This window comes from Nelumbo nucifera, chromosome 1 (assembly GCF_055504915.1).
Source record: "Nelumbo nucifera cultivar China Antique chromosome 1, China Antique-T2T, whole genome shotgun sequence".
Classification (NCBI taxonomy): domain Eukaryota; kingdom Viridiplantae; phylum Streptophyta; class Magnoliopsida; order Proteales; family Nelumbonaceae; genus Nelumbo; species Nelumbo nucifera.
The window spans coordinates 47,572,695-47,594,259 of NC_142649.1; the positions used below are offsets into that span (position 1 = coordinate 47,572,695).

A 21,565-nucleotide genomic window follows, 5' to 3' on the forward strand; every position below is an offset into this window, starting at 1 on the left:
CAGATGACCTCCATTAAGTTAAATGAAGAGAATTATGTGCCTTGGGCTAAATCCGTTGAAGTCTTTCTGAAGGCAAAGAAGAAGGTAAAACACATCAGAGAGGAGAAACCCTCCTCTGACTCTCACGAGTATGAAGATTGGGAGCAAGAGGATGCTCAGATCATCACATGGTTGTGGAACAGTATGGAACCCAGGATTAGTGTGAACTTCATGTTCCTTGATACTGCCAAAGATGTGTGGGACCATGCGAAGAAATTGTATTCGGGGCAGGATAATACAACCAGAGTTTATCAGCTTTATCAAGAGTACTTTAATCTGCAACAGGGCAATCAGAGTCTTGAGGAGTACTATGCCAACATGAGGAACATACGTAATGAGTTGAATGTCTATCATCCTCTCACTTCTGATGTCAAGATTCAGCAACAACAGAGAGAGCAGCTTGATGTGACTAGATTTTTGGTGGGACTAAAGTCTGAATATGAACTAGTACGGGCTCAAATATTAGGGGGATCAGCTCTTTCGTCCCTAGAAGAGGTATTTGCTCGACTTCGAAGGATTTCTATCGGATCTACTGAGAACTCTAATATCTTAGATAGATATGCCTTTACTGCATCGAGAGGCCGTGGTGGTAGAGGTGGAGCTCGGGGAGCTCAGTCTGGTCATGGTGGTGGTAGTGGTTCTGCATATGGCCGAAGTGGCAATGGTGGGTCTACTCATAATCGTGGTGGTGGTTGTACTGGGAGCAGACATTCAGGGGGAGCCCGTGGTAAAGGACGTAGCTCAGGCCCGAGGAAGTGCACTCACTGTGGTATGGATGGACATACCATCAATTATTGTTATGATCTACATGGTCCTCCCTCAACCTAGGTCAATCATGCCACGACCGGTGACTCAAGTTCCAGCTTTAGACAGGAGAATCATTCATCTGACCAGTTGCCTCCTACATCCACAGATGGTCCCATGAAGGAGATGGTGAGTGTTCCCCGTGATGAATATGAGAGGTTTATCCAATCACAGCAGAACACGGCGACTTTTGCTCACTCAAGTATGGCTTGTCTGGCATCTACACCCAATCCCTAGATCATTGACTCTGGAGCCTCCGATCACATGACTGGAACTCCAGGTGTGTTTTCCTCCTTATCTCATTGCTCAACATCACAATCTGTCACCCTTGCTAATGGTTCCACATCCTCAATTTGTGGTGTTGGTAATGTTGACCTAGATCATGTATCCCTCTCATTAGTTCTGTATGTTCCTAAATTGCCTTTTAGCCTAATGTCTATTAGTATGCTGACCAACTCACTTAACTGCTCCATTACTTTTTATCCTTCTCTGTGTCTTTCAGGATCTCAAGACGGGGATGAAGATTGGTGGAGGGCATGAAGCAGGTGGACTGTATTATCTTGACAGTGGTGGTGGTAGAACTTCAACAGCTCTCCAGTCATCTCTTTCTCCTCTCCAGTGGCACTGTCGATTTGGTTATCCGTCGCTAAAAGTCTTGAAGTTTGGGAAACACCATCGTGTTCCCTTTAGTTCTAGGGTTGATAACCGTGTGTCGAGTCCTTTTTCTTTAGTTCATTCAGATGTTTTGGGTCCTTATAAAGTGATGTCATATAATGGATACAAATATTTTGTCATTTTTGTGGATGATTTTTCAAGGATGACGTGGCTCTATTTAATGAAAGAAAGAAGTGAATTGTTTACCATTTTTAAAAAATTTTATGCTGAGATTCGTAACCAATTTGGTACCCATATCAAAGTTTTTCGTTTTGATAATGGCCACGAATATTTATCCTCATCATTTCAGGAATACTTGGACCAACACGGCATTATACATCAGACCTCGTGTACCTACACCCCACAACAAAACGGGGTGGCTGAGAGAAAGAATCGCCATCTCCTTGAAACAGCAAGATCCCTAATGCATCACATGCATGTTCCCAAACCTTTTTGGAGTGATGCAGTGCTTACCTCTTGTTTTTTGATTAATCGGATGCCCACGTTCATCCTTGATGGTCATTCTCCGTTTCAGGTCTTGTTTCCCACTTTGTCTCCGTTCCCTCTTACGCCAAGAGTTTTTGGGTGTGTCTGTTTTGTCCATAATCTGGGTCCTGGGAACGACAAGTTTGATGCATGTTCTCTCAAGTGCATCTTCCTTGGCTATTCTCTGACCTAGAAAGGGTATAGGTGTTACCATCCTGGTTCTCGACGGTCCTTTGTGTGTGCTGATGTCAGTTTCTTTGAGTCTACTCCGTTCTTTTTGGGGTCTGGTGATGCTTCTTCCTCCTCATCACCTCCTCTTCCACTTCCCGTTGTCGATCCTCCTCCCTTTGTTCTAGTCGTGACCAAATCCTTGCCTCCAGTGCCACCACCTGTTGAACGCCCACCTATTCGTCATGTGTATACACATCGCCCACGTGCACCAGCTACTACTCCTCCGGCTACATCTTCGTCGACGGATCCAGCACCAAACCCGCACTTAGTACTTGCACCCTTCATCTCATTTCTCATTATGTTTCTCTTACTCACCTTTCCGCTTCCCATCGCCAGTTTGTTACCTTGTTATCATCAATTACTGTTCCTAAAGATGTTCAGGAAGCCCTTGCCTCTCCAGGGTGGTTCCGTGCCATGGAAGAAGAACTCTCAGCCCTTCATCATAATCATACTTGGGACCTCATTGCTCTTCCTCCTGGGAAGCAAGCTGTTAGTTGTAAATGGGTTTATACGGTTAAGTATATGTCTGATGGTAGTGTTGAACACCTGAAAGCGCAATTAGTTGCAAAAGGGTACTCCCAAACCTATGGGAGTACCCTTTTGCAAGGCTGCCGCCCCCTCACTTAAGGCTGCTGCCCCCTCCTTTTGTTAACCTAAAAGATCAACTCCCAATCCTATTAGGAGCTGCTTATCCAAATCATATTTGGATCAGCCTTCTCTTTAGGTGATAGGGATAAACCCTCATCTTATCTGCAAATTATATTAGCTTTCTCCTAATCTCATTAGGAGGTTTCTAGATCTGAATCACATTCAGATCTGGACTCTTTGAGTGGATAGGGTCAAGACCCTATCCTATCAGCTAATCCATCTCAAAATTCGCCCCATAATTAACTAATTAAATAGACCCGGTTCGAAATGGGCTTTAGGCCCATTAAGCCTATGTGCTCACTTAACCTTCCTAACTGCTGCCCAGTTGGGCTTCCTTGTATGGCGTGGGACCCAAGCATTGATCTACACATCAGCCACATGGGTTCGGCCCAGCCTTTGTTACAAGGCCTGGCCGAATACACTGTTATGGACAGTACACCACCCCTTGAAACCCATCAAATGGGCTCTATGGGCCCAACACTTACCCTAAATGGTCCCTGGGCCAAGCCACCTTGTAACACCCAGGGACTGTGGGCAGATGCAAGATTAGCCCATCAAGCATTATCCTCAATGGTCTTACACTTAACCTCTCAGCCCATAATGATCATACACTGCCCGACAAGAGATGACCTCTCCCTCGGTTGCAAGGAACAGTGTTGCACTCTCTACTTATATGAATCCCGGGAATTAAAACCTTCTTGCAAACATTTTAGAAACCATAATATATATACTTCTATATCTCATATAAAATATATTTTACAAAACAAATCTCAACGATTGAAATCGGCTGCCGGCAGTCTTGGTTTCCATTAGTGAAAGTGTATCCCCGATCATTACCTTTGTCCGACAAAGGGGCTGATCCTGTCACTATGATCACCCAATCAAATGAATTCTCAAACTGTCCCAACATACCCAGGTTTTGACCTCCGCTAAGGATCTCACTGATTGATACATCAAAGACAGCCCAATTCGACACCTAGTGCAGTATCATAATCGAGTCTAGGGGTCGGGTGTAACTTTCCAGTTTTGCCCATCAATCTCCAAGGTCCAGGGCAATACTGGAAATCTGGTCCAGTTCATAGATTCAATTAATCATACATTGTATGTGCCTAGGGTCTTACCCTGGCAGCTGAGACAAGCCACCCCAACCGACTTGGTGGCACCACATTGTCAACCTTATCAGGATAGGTCTCCCTAGACCGACCCACTTGCTGTGAACATTCTAAACTAACACGAGTCTCATTAAGTGTCCAGTTTACGGATATTACACAGAAACATACTAAAGGAACATGAATCAAATATGCACATTTATTCATTTACAATAAACTCATAAAGTACATCATTCTGATTGAAGCTAAGGGCATACAAAACTGTCTAACACATGTAAGACATTAGTCAGGGTGAGGCCAAAGGGAAGAGAAATGGCTCTTTGACCAACTATGGTAGAATATGAACCATCATCTAGTCTTACCTTTGAAAGAATGGTAGGATCCATCTAATGGACGCCATAAAGGTTGCGGAATGGGTGGGGCGAATTTCAAAAATTTCCTACCTTCTCCCAACTGGGAATCATATTCCCTGAATTTAGAATACAATATTCAAGGATCTACTTGAACCCTAATCAAACCAGATCTGTACCAAAAGATAAATGGGAGGATTATACCTGATCCGGAGAAGCAGTATCTCCCAAAGTTGGTGTTCACGCCCAAAGAATGCTCCAAGATCTGTCCCTGCTGAAGATGACACAGCTGTGGATGGAACAGAACCAGCAGGGTGCGTCCTACACACTGGATCCTTCACAAGAATCCCCTGGATGTACTAAACACTGAATTCTTTCAGTCTTTCTTGCAAGACTGATGTCAAGAACTGGTTTCTTGACTTTCTTTTCTGCAAAGATCGAATCTTGCAACAATGCAGATGGCGGCGGCAGGAGGAGATCTCCAGAAACGAAAAGGCTGAACTGTTTTCTTTTCTGGAGAGAATGAGATCTAATCTCAATTCGCAGGAACTTTTCTTGCTCACCAAAACCCCTTGGATCGAAATCTGATTTCTCTCCCTCTTGGTACATTCGAAATCTCCTCCTTTCTTCTTGATTAAGAAATCTCCTAATTAGGAGTTATCCCAATCCAAATCAGTATTTGGATAGGGGATACTCTTAATCCTTTTCCCAGATAGAGTTAGCTTACTCCTGATCTTATCAGGAGGTTACAAATCTGATTTGAATTTGGTCTCTAAGAGTGGATAAGGCTAAGAGCCCAATCCTTTTTGCTAACTGCAATCTCAAATTCGCCCCATTGATGGGTGATCATATCAGCCCACTTCGAAATGGGCTTTAGGCCCATTAAGTATTCAGTGTTTAATTAGTTTCCAATCTGCTGCCCAGTTGGGCTTCTTTGTATGGCGTGGGACCCAAGCATTGATCTACACACCAGCCACATGGGTTCGGCCCAGCCTTTAATACAAGGCCCAGCCAAATTCACTGAAAATCTCAATGAACCCCTTGAGTCCATCGTATGAACCCTATAGGCCCAACACTTACATTAAGTGGTCCCTGGGCCAAGCCATCTTATAAAAACCCAGGGACTGTGGGCAGGTGCAAGATTAGCCCATCAGGTATTGTCCTAAATGGTCTTACACTTAACCTCTCAGCCCTTAATGATCAAGCACTGCCCGACAAGAGAGGACCTCTCCCTCGGCTGCAAGGAACAGTGCCGCACTCTCCTCTCACATGGATCCCGGGAATTAAAACCATTTGCAAACATTTTGAAACCGTACATATATATGTAAATATATTAATTTTGCAAAAACAAAATTCCAACGATTGAAATCAACTGCCGGCAGTTTGGTTTCCATCAGAGAGAGTGCATTCCCGATCATTACCCTTTGTCCGACAAAGTGGCTGATTCTGTCACTATGACCACCCACTCAGATGAATTCTCAAACTGCCCCAACATACCCAGGTTTTGATCCCCACTAAGGATCTCACTGATTGGCATATCAAAGGCAGCCTGATCCAACACCTAGTGAAGTGTCATAATCGAGTCTAGGGGTCAGGTGTAACTTTCCAGTTTTGCCCATCTATCTCCAAGGTCCAGGGCAAGACTGGAAATCTGGTCCGGTTCAAGGATTCAAGTAATCCCATGCTGTATGTGCCTCGGGTCTTACCCTGATGGCTGAGACAGGCCATCCCAACACTTGGTGGCACACCAGTATCAGCCTTGGCAGGATAAATCTCCCTAGACATATCCAACGGCTGTGAACATTTAAAACTAACATGAGTCTCTACAAATGTCCAGTTTTAGGGTTTTACACAGAATTAAACCAAACAACATGAATCAAACATGCACTTTATTTATTTCCACTAAACAACAAAAGTACATCAAAATGATTGAAGCTAAGGGCATACAAAACTGTCTAACAACCTTGTCTCTTCCAGAGAGGAGGTGGTAGGTTTGGAAATAAGTGGACTTACCAGTCATGTTTTGACGCTCCATAATCAATTATCCAATGAGAGTTAGGGGGATGAGACGATACATGGAAAGCTGTGGTAGAGCTGCCTGATGTAGACGCAAATGAAGTTGAAGGAGGAGAAGAATCCATCTGACAAATTGCTCTAACATAGAGTTCCAAATGGTCACGGAAGGAATTAATAATATCCTCCCTCGAGTCAAACCATCTAAATAATTCTAAATAATATTTCCCTTTGAAGTTATGTATAACTTGATCCCTCTCGACCATTCTAAATAATTCAAACCATCTAGGGGTATAACAGCCATAGCGAAGGATAAATCTATACGCCCACTTATTCCGTTATGCATTAAGGAGACTCCAGATGTGGCAGAATCTTCACCACTCCTAATCACAACTTCAGGTTACACTCCAACTGAACACAAAAAGACCAAAAAGAAGCAGCCAAACACCCCAATAAAAACCTTTGCACCAGGGAATTAGAGACAACCACTCCCCTCCTTTCCCTTCTTTTAAATCTCAGTTCTTCAAACAAAAATCAGCTGCTGTTACACATAAATCACAGGTCATCACTGGCCTACCATAAATCAGGTATGGCTGCTGTAGCAGCATGTACAGGTCCTCTCTTGACCTACAAATCAAGTGTGGCTGCTGTCGCAGCATATAAAGGTCATCACCGACCAACAGTCTATTACAGGGATTAGCTGATCCCACAAAAAAGGAAAGAAGAGGGTGCTGCTCACCTCACATTAACAAACCGAACCTATTACCAGTTCTGTTCTGGCAAACGACCAGAAAAAATAAAAAAAAGGAGAAAGGGAGAGAGAGTACTTCAACCCGATCTGAATCTGGATCTGGATCTTCAATAAATCTCACTGTAGCTGGCAAAGGGAGAAGACAGAAAAGGTTTGCTCAATCTCTTCTTTCAGATCTCACAGTCCCGCTCTGATACCATGTTATCTAGAAGAGAAGTAGGAAGAAAGGAAGAGAGAAGAGAGAAGAGAGAAGAGAGCAGAAAGAGAGATTTGGAGTCACTCAAAAGAGGCTGGCGGCGCCAGCTTTTTATTATTTATACTAGGGCAACACAACTTAAAATAAAAGGTGCAAAGTACCAAAGTACCCCTACGGTACTAAACTTACAGAATAATAACCTTTCAAGGTGCTGAAAGTACCAAAGTACCCCTACGGTACTAAACTTACAGAATAATAACCTTTCAACAAGCTGCAAAGCTCACATTCTCAAACAAGACACTATTAATTAATCATGTCAAAGTTTCAAATACAAACACGACACAACCCACATAACCTGCATTAATACGATATCTTGTTTAATTAATTCTATACTAAATGACACGTATAACCCAAATTAACACAAAATCAACATGATTAACCTGTTTAAATTAAATAAAAAATATATATTTAAATAGTAAAGTGAACATTTAATCATCCATTACCTAAACAAAATTATAAAAAGCATTCAATGTCATCCTTACCTACCATAATAGTATTTCATCCAAATATAATCTAAACCAACATCTCTAAATTAAAACTAAAACATACATCCATGATCCAATTCTTGACGGGTCATTAAACATTTCATTTTTGTTAAGCAGGTCAACTTGAAATTGGCATGTTTGTTAATCCTGTTAAACAAGTTGGCACGAACACGATTTAAATAATCCCAAACCAACTAACTTCATGTCATGTTTAACATGTCATGTCAAATATTGCCAGCCCTAGTTGCATGGGCATCCCACCTTTGGAGGGGACTCATGAATCAACACATATCCACAAGTCAACTTGTGTCCAACTCTCCAAAATATGCCTGCTTCATTGACTCCCAAAATTATAAATCCTCATTTAAATGCATCTATATAACAGTTGTCTAACCTTTTGAACTGCCGAATAGGGTACTCTAGTATTTGTATTCTTCCCATTTACTTATAACTTGTAATCCATTGTTTACTGAATTTTTTTCCAATTAACATCAAAATTAGGAAAACAATAAAAAAAAACAAATTACTGTGGCCACATGACAAATAGGCAAAGGCTGTGAGTTTAATTTGTCAATTATAAAAATTAACCATTAGTCTTTCCAGTAGGAACTGTTTAGAGTCTCTAGACTGATAAGAGATTTTTCTAGTGGTGCTGCTATCAAATCCTAATAAGTCCCCAAGGGCATTCGTCCAATCATGAAGGCTGCAGCCAATAACTAGGATACACTAGATGCTTAGCTGTCAACTTGCACTGGCTACTGTAACGATATCTTATAGAATGAATGTGGTACCATGTAGTGTTCTCCCATGACCATTTGAAAGGTTGTTCAAAAAAATTCTTCAGCAAACCCCAAATCCTATAGTAAGCATTTAGAATCTAAATTGGAGGTAGGGGTGGAAATTTCTGACCTAATCCACTTGACCCATCCATTTAAGATGTGGGTTGAATATGGGTCAAGAAAAAAGGGTTGGGTTAGGTTGGATCATGAATATCCATTTGAGTCAGCTTTATGAAAGAAATTCCCTCTCACTAAACCAAGAGGAATTCACCCAAAAAACACCAGTAGGATAGAAAAATGATACAAAGAAGAGAGAAGCCACACAATGAGGATGGAGAGAATCTAAAGGAGAGAAGAGAGAGGAGAGAATAAAAGTTGGACTTCATCAGAAAAAAATAGATGGAGAAGGGATATGTAAGAGAAGGGAGAGAGAAGACACATAATAAAAGGAGAGAGTGGAGAGAGAGAGAATCCACGTAACCAAGAAGAGAGAGAAGCTAAAGGAGAGAGAGTAAAGAGAGGAGAGAGAAACACAAAAATTGGATTTCATTAAAAAAGTTAGAGAGAGAAAGGTGATAAAGGAGAGAGAAGCCACATAACCAAGAGGAGAGAAATCTAAAGGACTGAGAGAGTAAGGAGAGGAGAGAGAAACATAAAAATAGGACTTCATTAGAAAAGTTAGAAAAAGGACATATAGTCTAATGGAGAGAGAGAGAAAGAGAGAGACAGAGGAAAGAGAAACATAAAAATTGGACTTTATTAGAAAAATTAGAGACAGATTCTAAAGGAGATAATAGGGAGAGTAGAGAATTATGTTTCTGTATCCTCTCTTCTATGTCCTTTATTCTAGATTAGAAAAATTAGAAACAAAGACCCCGTTCCGTTCCGTTAACTTTCCATTGAAATCTGCAGTTACAATATTTTTTAATTCTCATTATAATAACTATTCAGACAATTGAGAAAAAAACACTGGTCATCTTCCCCGACCTAAGTATTCAGATAATTGATTCCTTCGCATTTCTCTCTTCTCCCCGATCTCTCTTCTTCTCCTTCCCCTTTCTCTCCTCCCCTTTCTTCTTCCCGCTTTCCTCTGTTTTCGTTATTATCGGCCATAACCGCCACAACTCGTTGCAGCGGCTAATTCAGTTGTTGAAAACAGACTGCAAGGCCTGCTCCCAAGCCTCAAAGTTGCCTTACCAACGATGAAGGCCAGAGTCACAATCGAAATCGGCAGCAGTGGAGCATTATCATCAGGATATTTAATCCTCCAGTGAACGCGTTGTACAAGGGGTTTTTGACAGTACGATGACTTAGCTGAGCTTGAATGGCTCTCGAATTTTGTGGAGGAATCGAATCAGAAGCTGCAACTGATTTCTGGGATGAAAGTGCGCACGGATGATGTGTCCAAAACACGAGAATTCCAACCAGAGAACAACAAGAGTAACTCGATATTTCGTCCAGAGATGTCAGTTCCCGCCAAAGCGAGAAGCAAGAGTTCCCGCGCTCCTCCGGGCAACAGAAATGGAAAGCAAAAAGAATTGACAAGAAAAGAAAAGGAACAGAAACATTACATTTCAGTACCATATCCACCTTTTCCTTCTTCCCCATTTTCTTTTGCTTGGTAATTCCGCGGCAGGGCAGAGAATTTAAAGCCTACGAAGTTTCAAAGTTAGGACCAAAATCGGATCTCTTACGACAAGAAAATCAGAAAATTACGGAAATTCTCCGGAGAATTATGTCTGCTAAAACTGTCGAGCTGAATTGAGTTCTGCACGAGTGAATCCGCTAAACCGTACTGATCAATCAGATTAGCTGCCTGAAATCGGGCCCAGCGTGGTGATGGATTAAATAATCCTCACGGCTAGATACATCGAAAATTGGGTTAGCGTGAAGGATGCGAATTGGAGTGTTTCGTGAGAACAAATGTCGGACTCGCTGCCGGCCGGTACTCTGCTGGGACCAAACTCCCTGACTTGTATCGGACACCGCATGCGTTGCAAAGCGTCTTCGGACCCATGGGCCCGGTCCGCCACTGCGGTGTCTTGTCGGTGGCACAATCCAGGCATTTCCGCCCCTCACCATTGCCACTTGCACCGTCTGAACTTTCTCTCTTCTTCGGTGTCCCTTTCGTGCTTTTCTTACCGGAACTCGTCGCAACGTCGGATTCCGACGACAATGTCGTCGACGACAGTACGAGCAATCTTGAAGACCAGTTGCCCGGAGCAGCGCGGGAGCGCTGTTTGTTTTGTTTTCACTCTCATTTTAGCGTTTTAAAGCATCCTATGGAAGAAAATATGTTGTGCAGTTTGCACTCTCTAGTGCTAGTTCTATTGTGATAACTGATAAGGGCCCCCAGAAGAACTTCCACTCTCTACTGAAATCTCAAGTTTTGTTACTCGAAACCAGGTTTGATTGGTTGGACCATTAGAATTTCAATTCTCATTTCATTTGAGCCAACTGATAAACAAGATGCATGTGGCGGCTATGGCCAAGAGGAACGGAAAATAGAGGAAAGCGGGAATAAGGAAGGGGAGGAGAGAAAGAGGAAGGGGAAGAAAAAAGAGAGGGAAAGAGAGAAATGTGAAACAATCTAAGGTACCGCCACTACTGTTTGTGTACGTGTGAGAAGATGAACAGTATTTTTTTTCCAACGGCGGATTCCTATGAAAAACTAAGGGAAGGAGGTCTTTGTCTCACGATTATAACAGAGGAGGGTTTTTATCACAAACACCATAGTACAGGGGGTATTTGTAATTTACCCTTCCTCACTAAAGGTTGTACGATGTTGTAGTCATTGACTGCACGTCTGTTAGTGTCACTAGTTGATCCTCAACCAGGGTAAATCAGTTGATGACACTACAAGTATCAAATTATTCAATGCTTCTAAACCTTCTATGGCTTTCTCAACTTTTAACCTGTTGTCATGCATTTATTTTAATCTTTTATGTCCTATTTTACCATCATAGCACCTCCTTCCAGTTGTATAGGAAAAAGGGAAAATCTATGCTGCCGGTTCAGGAGGACTTTGACCAATTAACCCCCCAGTGAATTTTGATAAATATCACTACAAGGTTTTCCAAAGTATCATGTTTTTCTTGTATCATATTTGAATCCTAGACAAAAAAAAAAAAAAATGGACTTTGCTTTTGCCCGAAACCTGTGTAACTAGTTTGACCTCCATGCAGGACCTCACACTGCTCATTTCAGATTGGACCAATTCTGTTAGTAGAAGAACCCTTTACGGTATATTTCCAGTGATTTTACCATTGCTCTTCATTTGATTGATTGACTAGATATGATATTTGGCAAAATTTTTCTTTGAATTGCAGATTGAAAATGGCTTAATGACCCCAACCATGAAAATAAGGAGGGACAGAGTCATAGCTCGATACAGCGATCAAATTGCGGAACTCTACCATTAGATTCTTTTTCTCTCTTTTTTCAGAAGCTTTCTTGATAGTTATATGTACGCCCCCTGTGAAATTTCCTGGTAGTAGTGGCCTAACATCCACCAGAGAAATGGGAAAAATATTTTTGCCAGCATAACAATAGTATTTCCATGAGAATTCGATGCACATTTAGCATTGCCTGCAAAAAAAGGAAATTGATTATATTAGAATGTTAATTATATTTGAATTTTATAATAAGCAGAAATTTAAATGCCAAATTTAAAGAGATCCATCATAGCCACCAACTTCTTAGGAAACCTGCAGATCAGGAAACTGATTTACATGATCTCGGAACTTAAAACAGCAAGAGTAACATACAACTGCATCCGTGGAGAATATTTTCTTAGGGAAATTGATTTAAACTCCCGTTTTTTCTAACAAATTATTTATGCTAAATTAAGGGACCGCTAGTGACACTTTAAGCGCCTAAACTTTCAAGTGTGATATTATAGTACCCTGAACTTTAGGAGATACATTCAAGTCTAACTCCGTTAAACTAACATTATAATCTCTCTCTCTCTCTCTTTCTCTCCTTTTACTTCCATTATCCTTCTCTCCGTTATTCCCCCACTATTGCAACAAATCCAAACAAGCACCCATGCAAGTAAGTTCACCCCGATTTCCTCCCCTTTTCCTCTCTCTGCGACAAACCCAAACCGAGCATCTAATACTGTATTTCATTAAACAAACTAATCAAATCATTTTCAGGACATTTAATTTCACAAATACCCCAAAGTACACAGGTACAGATGGGGTTGATGTAAACCATTGTTATACGGGCACCAGTATGCTTGAGCGCAGCAGCACAGGTACAGTGATTATGACATCGGTGGCCCTCATCAACACATCAGGGAGAGAATGGCAACATCCATAGTGGTTGTTGAACTCGTTCAAGAGAAAGAAGAAAATGTCCGAAGATCTGAGAGGGAAACTTGGAATTTATACACTATCAGATTATTTAATACCAATAGACACTTTGAATAGTTGAGTGTGGAATGGTCAGTCTGGAACAAAAAATTAGAGACCAGATTTAGTTCAGTCTGGAATAGTCAAATTGAACTAATATCACTTTGAATAGTCGGATTTGGATGCTTGAGCGGTGCATCAACTATAATACTCTGTGTAGCAGCTTACACAGAAATGCAATTTTACTTGATACACTCATACACAACAAAGACAAAAAAAATTCTTCGGTTGGAAAAGTAGTTCAAGATCATATGATGTTAACAAAGAACTAAACTAAAACTAAAAACAAAGAGCAAAAACCCTATATGTGAGTAAAAGCAATAAGCGATCTAGATGAAGTAATAGCCTAATAGGATAGAAGCCCCGTATTATTCTTGAGTCATTAGTATTAAGAGGGAAGAGCAAAGTTCCAACGGCTTACATCTGGTAAACAGGGCTAAAAATAAGTCAGAACCGATATAATTCAAATCCGAATCCAACTCGATAAGAGCCAGATACGGATACCTCCCTTGAACCTAATAATTTGGATTGGATCGGAAAAATCAATTCATCTATTTAATGGCTTGAATTTGAATATACCATGATTTGATCCACCACGACCTGATCCGATCCGTTAGTTATGAAATATTAAATATTATATATGTATATTATAACTATATTATATATTATATATTATAATGTATTATTATATTATATAAATAATACAATATATTATTTATACTATATCATAAATTTTTTTATTACAATTCTAATTGAATTGGGTTTGAAAATGGATATCTGATAAAATATCCGAATTCAAATTTGAATCATACCCTTAAAATTTTGATGGATTCTTATCGGATCGGATCGAATATACCATTTTCTGATCCATTTGCAGCCCTACTAGTAAAGCCTTTTGACACTGATGGTTGTCCTTAAAAAACACCGCCCAATCTTTCTTTCATCGTGTGGTCAATCTTCAATCCATCTTTAATGATCATGATCTCGATCTGTAACTTGGTGTTGTTAATGGGTGATGAATCATGAAGCTTCCCTAGGTGAGCTTAGTTGTAGTAGATCTTGTGTTCTGATTTTTTGCAATGGTAGAGGGAAGAATGGAGGACATAAAGAAGAGAGGGGGAGGAGGAGGAAGAGAAAGAGAGAGAGAATTATGGATGCTATTGCTAGTTTGTGTCCTAAGTTTAATCTTTGAAGTTAGAAAGTGAACAGTGAAGAAAAAGGAGAATCTTGTATGCTTAAGTGTTATTACCCCCAAAGTATAGGGTACTAATTTGTAATTAGCCCAATTATTTAACCTCCCCTGTGCTTTGACCTCTCCAAATTCCTCCCTTGACATTTTAGAGAAATTATACAAATTAACCCCTCTATTAAACTTTAACATTAAGAAACTAATGGGAAATGATGATGTCATCCTTTCACTTGAGATTCTTGGTTTGCCCAAGAATTACAATCATAGTTTTAAAGGCGCCAAGGTGATGATAGGCAATAAGGGGCACCTTGTCACCTAGTTGCCTAGGCAGGCACCTAGGTGTTGCCTAGGCAATGGATTTTCTATGTAAAAAACATAGATCCTAAGGTAGTTCCATAGGTATCGTAACCATATTTTCTTGATAATTATTCATAATTTTCATATTTGTTATAGTAGTAGTAGTAGTAGTAGAAAGTATAGAAGAAGAGAATGTGTTGATTAGACAAAAAAGTTATAATAGAAAATAAAAACTGCTTGGCAATTAGGCAAGGCGAGCCTCAAAGGGAGCATTATCGCATCGGCGTTGCCTTGACAATTAGGATTACAATATTAATGCATTTATTTCATTTTCTAACCATAAGAAAACAAAGGGTTGCAAAGACCCCCTCATTCTATGGAGTCGGTGACATACCCCCGTAAACTTTCATTTGTAACAGAAACCCCATGATCTTTCACTTTGCAACAAATAACCCCCTTTGTTAGAGTTCCATCATTTAAGTTCGAAAAAGATTCTCATTAAGCTGTTTAAATTTTTTAAATCCCTAAATTTACCTTTTCTTATTTTTGAACTATTAATGATTCAATTAGTTTTTTAAATATAATATTGAAATCTTCTTGGTTGCTCCAATAGATCATTGTATATTTTTGGCTAGATTTAATACTCAACTGAAATCGTAGAAGTTTCTTTCTAATAGATATAAACTTATGGTTTCATTTAGTTTTTCTTGATTTATTGGGAAAAGGAATGGATAAATTTTATATGTTAAGATGAAGAAAGCATTCATATTAGTCAAATGAATCAAAAATTAAAAAAAAAAAAATTATGCCTATGCAATGATTCTTGTTATTTTAGCTAGTTCCGTTTCGGAAAATGGTGGTATTTTTTGTCAATTAAGGCTTAAGAGAAAAGGGCAAGTAAAATAAAATAAGGAAGTTCAGGTGGGCATTTTGGTAATTTAATGTATTCTATCATCTAAATTAATGGTCAGGGGTATTTATCGCAAGTGAAAGTTCAAGGGGGGTCTTTGTAACAAATGAAACTTCATAGAGATATTTGTCACTGACCCAATGGTACAAGGGCATCTTCGTAATTTATCCAAAAGCAAAATTCATTCGTTCAAGCTTAGATTACAAAACAAAACATCAGAAAAAGATAAAAAGGACAAGAAACACCAAGGTCTAAGTAAATTGCTTAGGTGAAAGGTAAACTAAGCACTAGGAGTAAATCAATCATGAGGCCTATACAAATGGCATCAGAAGTCTATAAATCATCAACACGAAGATCATCTTCCTCCACCAAAGGTATCACCTAAAAGTGAAGCTCCCATAATAAAATACACTTAACACCAAAATCAACTCACTATTGACGGATATGTTGGGACTAATGGTCTTACCCAAGAGGGGTGTGAATCTGATAGAACTTACAAAATCTTTGAATTCAAATATGAATTCTTTGCTTGTGAATTAGTCAAGCTCAAAATCCTTCCCCTTAAAATTGAAGCTAAGGCTTCTTGACAATAAAGATCAAGATGCAGCAAAATGGAGGCTTAGTCAATTTGTTTCACCAGTTAATCAAAATGATATTTTACGATTAAATAAATATGAAGGTCGCTATCTGGTTAGTGGTTCTATAGTTCAATAAATAAATGTAAACAATAAAAGTAAACAACTATAGAAATCAAAAGGAGCAGCTAAAAATAAATGAACAATAAAGTAAATGGTAGCAAGACCTGGTGGTGTGTATCTGAATAGGAGTTGGGGAGAGAGAGAGAGGACCAGCCACTAGAGGTAGCAAACAGAAGGATCTGAAGGATAAATCTAATTATCTGATGGTGCGCAATCCGGTCAGTCTTAGCTGCCGGTTACCTCGCTTCTGACGAGATTGGAGGTGCCTAAAACAAGAAAGAAAATGGAGACTTTCGGGGAGGAACCCAGTTGGAACACTCCGAATCTCAAGTTAGTGCTCTTCAGAAGGCAAGGGAAGTGAGAAATTCTAAGACCAGAAAGCGCAAGAATCACATACCTTCTTCCCCCTGAGATGGGGACCTTTATAGTCACCTTGTATACTTACTCCCGAACCCTTGTCAATTCGGGTATCATTGCCGCTGCCAGATCGGGTCACTTCCTCTGCCAGATTGGGGGTCATTTCGGGTGTCAGAACCTCCACTGCCAGTTGCTAGTTCGGGTGTCATAACCTCCACTGTTCCTTGTTAGGGCCGTCCCTGCCACGTCTGAGATGGCGGTGGCAGGTGGCCGTTGGGGGGCGGCTGTCATGTGTCGGGCCCCTAATCAGTCAGGTGCGCCGCCTCCGTGTACGGGCCCGGCAAGGGCTCAAATGTGAAGTCTACCTGACGGAGGACAAGCTTATTCAAGCCGGTCTGAGTTCGGGTAGGTTTCTTGCTCAGACGAAGATACTTGCTTTTGCTTTTATTCCCATCTTCTGACGCCGAGCTCCTTTTTGCAGGTGTTATGGAGGCAGAGAAGACTCGAGGTGCGAACTTGTTCGCTGGCATGAAGAGAAGGAAGCGAGCTGCTAAGTGGGTCCGTGCCGATCCCTCCCAAGTTGTGGAGCCCGAGGCATCAAGAATGGAGCCTCTTGGGGAGCCCGAGGTGCCCCCTTCAGTTCAAGAAGTGGCAGGGGCTCCCTATGCCGATACTGCCTATACCCGGGCTGTGCCTTCAGGCTCGGGAAGTCACGAGGAGGTTGGGAGCGTGTTGACGCCGAGCTACGCTCTTCGAAAAAGCAAGAAGGCCATTTGCCCTAAGGGGGTCGCGCAGTGGGCTGATCTTCCTACAAATCTCATAGGCGCTCGTGCCACAACTCACACCATGGTGGTAAGTCGGGGTAGTGTTTGTTTTCTCTTTTCTCTTTCTTCCTTTTTTTTTTTTACCGAGCTGATTTGTCCTCGTTCTGGCAGGTGAACTCCTCTATTCATGCCTTGGCAATTCAGGCGGAGAGGAGCTTGAAGCGACCAGAAGCTGCCGAAGCGGCTTCCCGTGCTGTGCGGGACGAGCTGTCGAGGTCTCAGAGGGACAAAGAGGCCTTAGGAATGGTGGTGAGACATATGGCCAACCTAAAGTTGGACCTGGAGCATCAGGTCGAGTACCTTTAGGAAGATATTAGGGAGAAGACTCAGATCTTTTCTCAGGCCATCGAGGAGGCGAAGGTGAAAGCCGTCGCGGATTACATCGCTTCGCCGCGCTTTAACGACATGATGGTGGGCTCGTACAGAAGGGGTTTCAAGTTGAGCCGATGGATGATAAGGAACACGTACCCCGAGCTCGATGTTAGTGCCATAACCATTTCGCGCATCACTCAGGAGATGGCTGCCACAGCTGATGACGATGCGGATTCCGAAGACGAAGCGGGTCCTTCGGGTGTTGTCGAAGTCCCTTCTGAAGGCGAGGAAGATTGACCTCTTGGCTTGTGAGCTCATTTGTGTTTTTTGTTTGTTTTTGCTTTTTCTTTTTAAACACTATAAAGCAAACATTTAGCGATGAAGTACTTTTTCTGTTCAAAAGTGTTGTGCAAATATTCTCCTTTTGCCGAAGTGACTATACACCCGGGCTCCATACTTGTGCAGATTGCTTTCGTTGATGAGGTGTCGAGGTCATCTTTAGCTTGGTATTCTGCCCCTTTCGGTACCGAGGTCCTTGTTAGCTCGGCATTCCGGGCCTTAGGGTGCCGAGGTCTTTACTAGCTCGGCATTCTAGCCCTTAGGCTCTGGTAGCGGCTCATGGTCTGCTTAGTTATAGGTAAAATCGTCTTAAGTTGACAATGTTCCATGCCCGGGGTATCTGTTTACCTTCCAGGGTCTTGAGCTCGTATGCTCCCCCGAGTACTCTCTTCACTCGGTAGGGTCCTTCCCAGTTTGGCCCGAGTTTGCCAACACTGGGCTCAGGTACCATGATTTTGCGGAGAACCAGGTCGCCGATGCAAAAGTTTCATTTCTTAACTCTAGCGTTGTAGTACCGAGCTACCCTTTGCTAGTATGCTGCGGTTCTGATGTATGCGAGATCCCTCACCTCGTCAAGCAGGTCGAGGTTGGTACATAGCTCATCGTTATTAGCATTGTCATTGTATGCTTCCAGCCGAAGTGAGGGAACTTCGATTTCGGCTGGGATGACTACCTCCGTGCCATAGGTGAGGTTGAAGGGAGTTTCTCCAGTGGCGGTCTTCTCTGTAGTTCGGTATGCCCAGAGGACGCTGGCCAGCTCGTCTGCCCATAACCCTTTAGCTCGGTCTAGCCTGGCTTTTAGTCCGCTGAGGATAGCTCTGTTCGTGACTTTCGCCTGACCGTTTGCTTGTGGGTGCGCGACCGACATGAAGTTTTGCCGGATCCCCATACCTTGGCACCACTCTTGGAATTTGATGTCTTCGAACTGCTTGCCGTTATCGGAGATCAACACCCGAGGTAGCCCGAAGTGACACACTATGTTCTTCCAGAAGAAGTTCTGGATGTTTCGAGTTGTGATGGTTACGAGAGTTTCAGCTTCAACCCACTTGGTGAAGTAGTCTACTGCCACTACTAGGAACTTCCTTCCTCATGTTGCTGACGGGAATGGCCCGAGTAGGTCAATACTCCATTGTGCGAAGGGTCATGGGCTGGTGAGGTACTTGAAGTCGGCAGCGGGCTATGGTGAATATTGGTGTGCTTTTGGCACTTCTTGCACTTCCTGATTAGCCCGACAGCGTCTGCTTTCATTGTTGGCCAATAGTACCCCGGTCGTAGTGCCTTCTGAGCGATGGCCCTACCCCCCAAGTGTCCGCCACATAGGTCTTCATGAATGTCACGGGGTACGAGCTCGGCTTCGGGAGGTCGCAAGCAGCGCAGGTAGGGGAGCGTGTAGGATCTTCGGTACAGCCGTCCATCTATCATGACGTACTTGGCTGCCTGACGCTCTACCCTCCTGATGGCATTGTGTTCTGCGGGGAGGGTTCCATGTAGCATGAAGCTCGCGAGTGGGTCAATCTAGCTCAGTTCTGCTTGGGCGATAGGAGCGACCTCCTCTGCCCCCCGGAGAATGCTAGGACAAGGTAACTCTTCTATGTACATAGTTCTCATGGTGTTGTCACTGGTGCTGGCTAGCCGGGACAGGGCGTCGGGCTCGGTGTTCTCTTTCCTTGGGATTTGCTTGATGAAGTGTGACTAGAAGCTAAGCAGTGCCTCTTTTACCGTTGCCAAGTAGGCGATCATAGCCGGCTCGCAGGCTTCGTATTCCCCTATAACTTGGTTGACCACGAGCTGAGAATCGTTGCAGATAACTATGTGTTTTGCCTTTACCTTTTGCGCCAGAGCTAGCCCTGCTATCAATGCCTCGTATTCCGCCTCATTGTTGGATGCCACGAACTCGAAGCATAGCGCGTACTCCAGTTTCGTGCCACTCGGTTCGCAAAGAGCTACACCGGCTCCGCTGCCCTGCTGATTTGAGGAGCCATCTACGTGAAGGATCTAAGGCTCTTCATCGCAGTTCGCGCTCGGCCTAACCAGGAGAGATACCGAACTGGGTGCGATCTCACGGGGTTCAGACTCAACCGGCCCGAGAGCACCGAGCTCACCCGAATTGGGAGCCGCGTGCTCAACCGGGCTGAGGACCTCGGAGCTGAACGTGCATTTTGCAACAAAATCCGCCAAGGCTTGAGCTTTTATAGCGGTTCAGGGCTTGTACTGGAGATCGTACACACTGAGTTCAATGGCCCACTTCGTCAATCGTCCAGAGACCTCAGGCCTGAGTAATACTTGCCTCAAGGGTTTTTCGATGAAGACGCTGACGGTATGAGCTTGGAAATACGGGTAGAGTTTGCAGGCCGCAATGACCACTACATAGGCTAGCTTTTTTATCTCTGGATACCTTGTTTTTGCTCTCTGCAATATCTTACTAACATATTAGATGGGTTGTTGGACCCGATCTGCTTCCTTTATCAGTACTGAACTGACCACTTCGTCGCTTGCCGAGAGGTAAAGTTCTAAAACATTGCCCTCTTCAGACCTGGCCAACACTGGGATGCTGGCGAGGTATTTCTTGAGCTTGTCAAATGCGAGCTGGCAGTTCGGGTTCCACTCGAACCCTTTGCCTTTTATTGCCTTGAAGAAGGGCAGGCAACGGTCTGTTGATTTAGACATGAAACAACTCAGAGCGACTATCCTGCCATTTAGCCTCTGAACCTCTTTTACTTTTCGGGGTGGCCTCATATCTAGGATGCCCTTTATTTTGTCCGGGTTGGCCTCAATACCACGCCGGTTGACAATGTACCCGAGGAACTTGCCCGAGGTGACACCGAAGACACACTTGTTTGGGTTTAGTTTCATGCTAAATTGACGCTGAATTTGAAAGACGGAATGCAAGTCTTGTATTAATTCATGCGAAAATTGTGTCTTAACGACCATGTCATCTACATAACATTCTATCTTCGTGCCAATTAAGGGCTGTAACAACTTATTCACGAGTCTTTGGAAGGTCGCCCCAGCATTTTTCAGTCCAAAGGGCATAACCTTGTAGCAATACAGGCCGAACTCGGTTATGAAGGCGGTTTTTTCCTCGTCGAACGGGTCCTTCCTGATTTGGTTGTAGCCCGAGTAGCCATTCAAGAAGCTTAGCAACTCGTGTCCCGAGGTCACGTCCACTAGGCGGTTGATCCTAGGGAGGGGGAAACAATCTTTCGGGCAAGCTCAGTTCAGGTCGGTGTAGTCGACGCACATGCACCACTTGCCGTTTGTCTTTTTTACCAGAACTGGGTTGGCTACCCAGATCGGGTAACGAACTTCCCTTATGAAGTCTACTGCGATGAGCTTCTCGACCTCCTCATCGACCGCCCTCCAGCGTTCTGGGGCTACGTTGCGTTTCTTCTGTCTAATGGGTCTGACTACAGGGTCAGTATTGAGCTTGTGAGTTATGAGCATAGGGTCTATGCCGGGCATTTCTACCGCGGACCAAGCGAAAACATCTAAGTTACTGAGTAAGAAGCATACCAGTTCGGACCGCAGGGGTTCTTCTAGGGATGCTCCGACCTGAAGTAATCTGGCGGGGTCTTCTACCGAGACAGAGATGGGAACAGTTTCCTCTGTAGGTGCAGCT

General features: G+C 42.8%; 1 protein-coding gene across 6 annotated transcripts in view; it reads left to right on the forward strand.

Moving 5' to 3' along the window:
• The window catches only part of LOC104590423 (putative acyl-activating enzyme 16, chloroplastic), a 120,105-nt gene extending 107,821 nt beyond the window's left edge, over positions 1–12,284 (forward strand). For 2 of the 6 annotated variants that reach the window (XR_016081370.1, XM_010249090.2), the window contains 2 exons: positions 11,791–11,848; positions 11,935–12,284. Coding sequence is in view for 3 of the 6 variants with exons in the window: in XM_010249090.2 (XP_010247392.1) it covers positions 11,791–11,848; positions 11,935–12,027 (151 nt within the window). In the remaining 3 variants the exon portion in view is untranslated. Of the gene's footprint in view, positions 1–1,345; positions 1,713–11,790; positions 11,849–11,934 lie in introns of those variants that run through there. The other 4 variants (XR_016081371.1, XM_088896644.1, XR_016081372.1 and 1 more) reach the window with 2 other exon arrangements.
• The last annotated feature ends 9,281 nt before the right edge of the window (positions 12,285–21,565 follow it).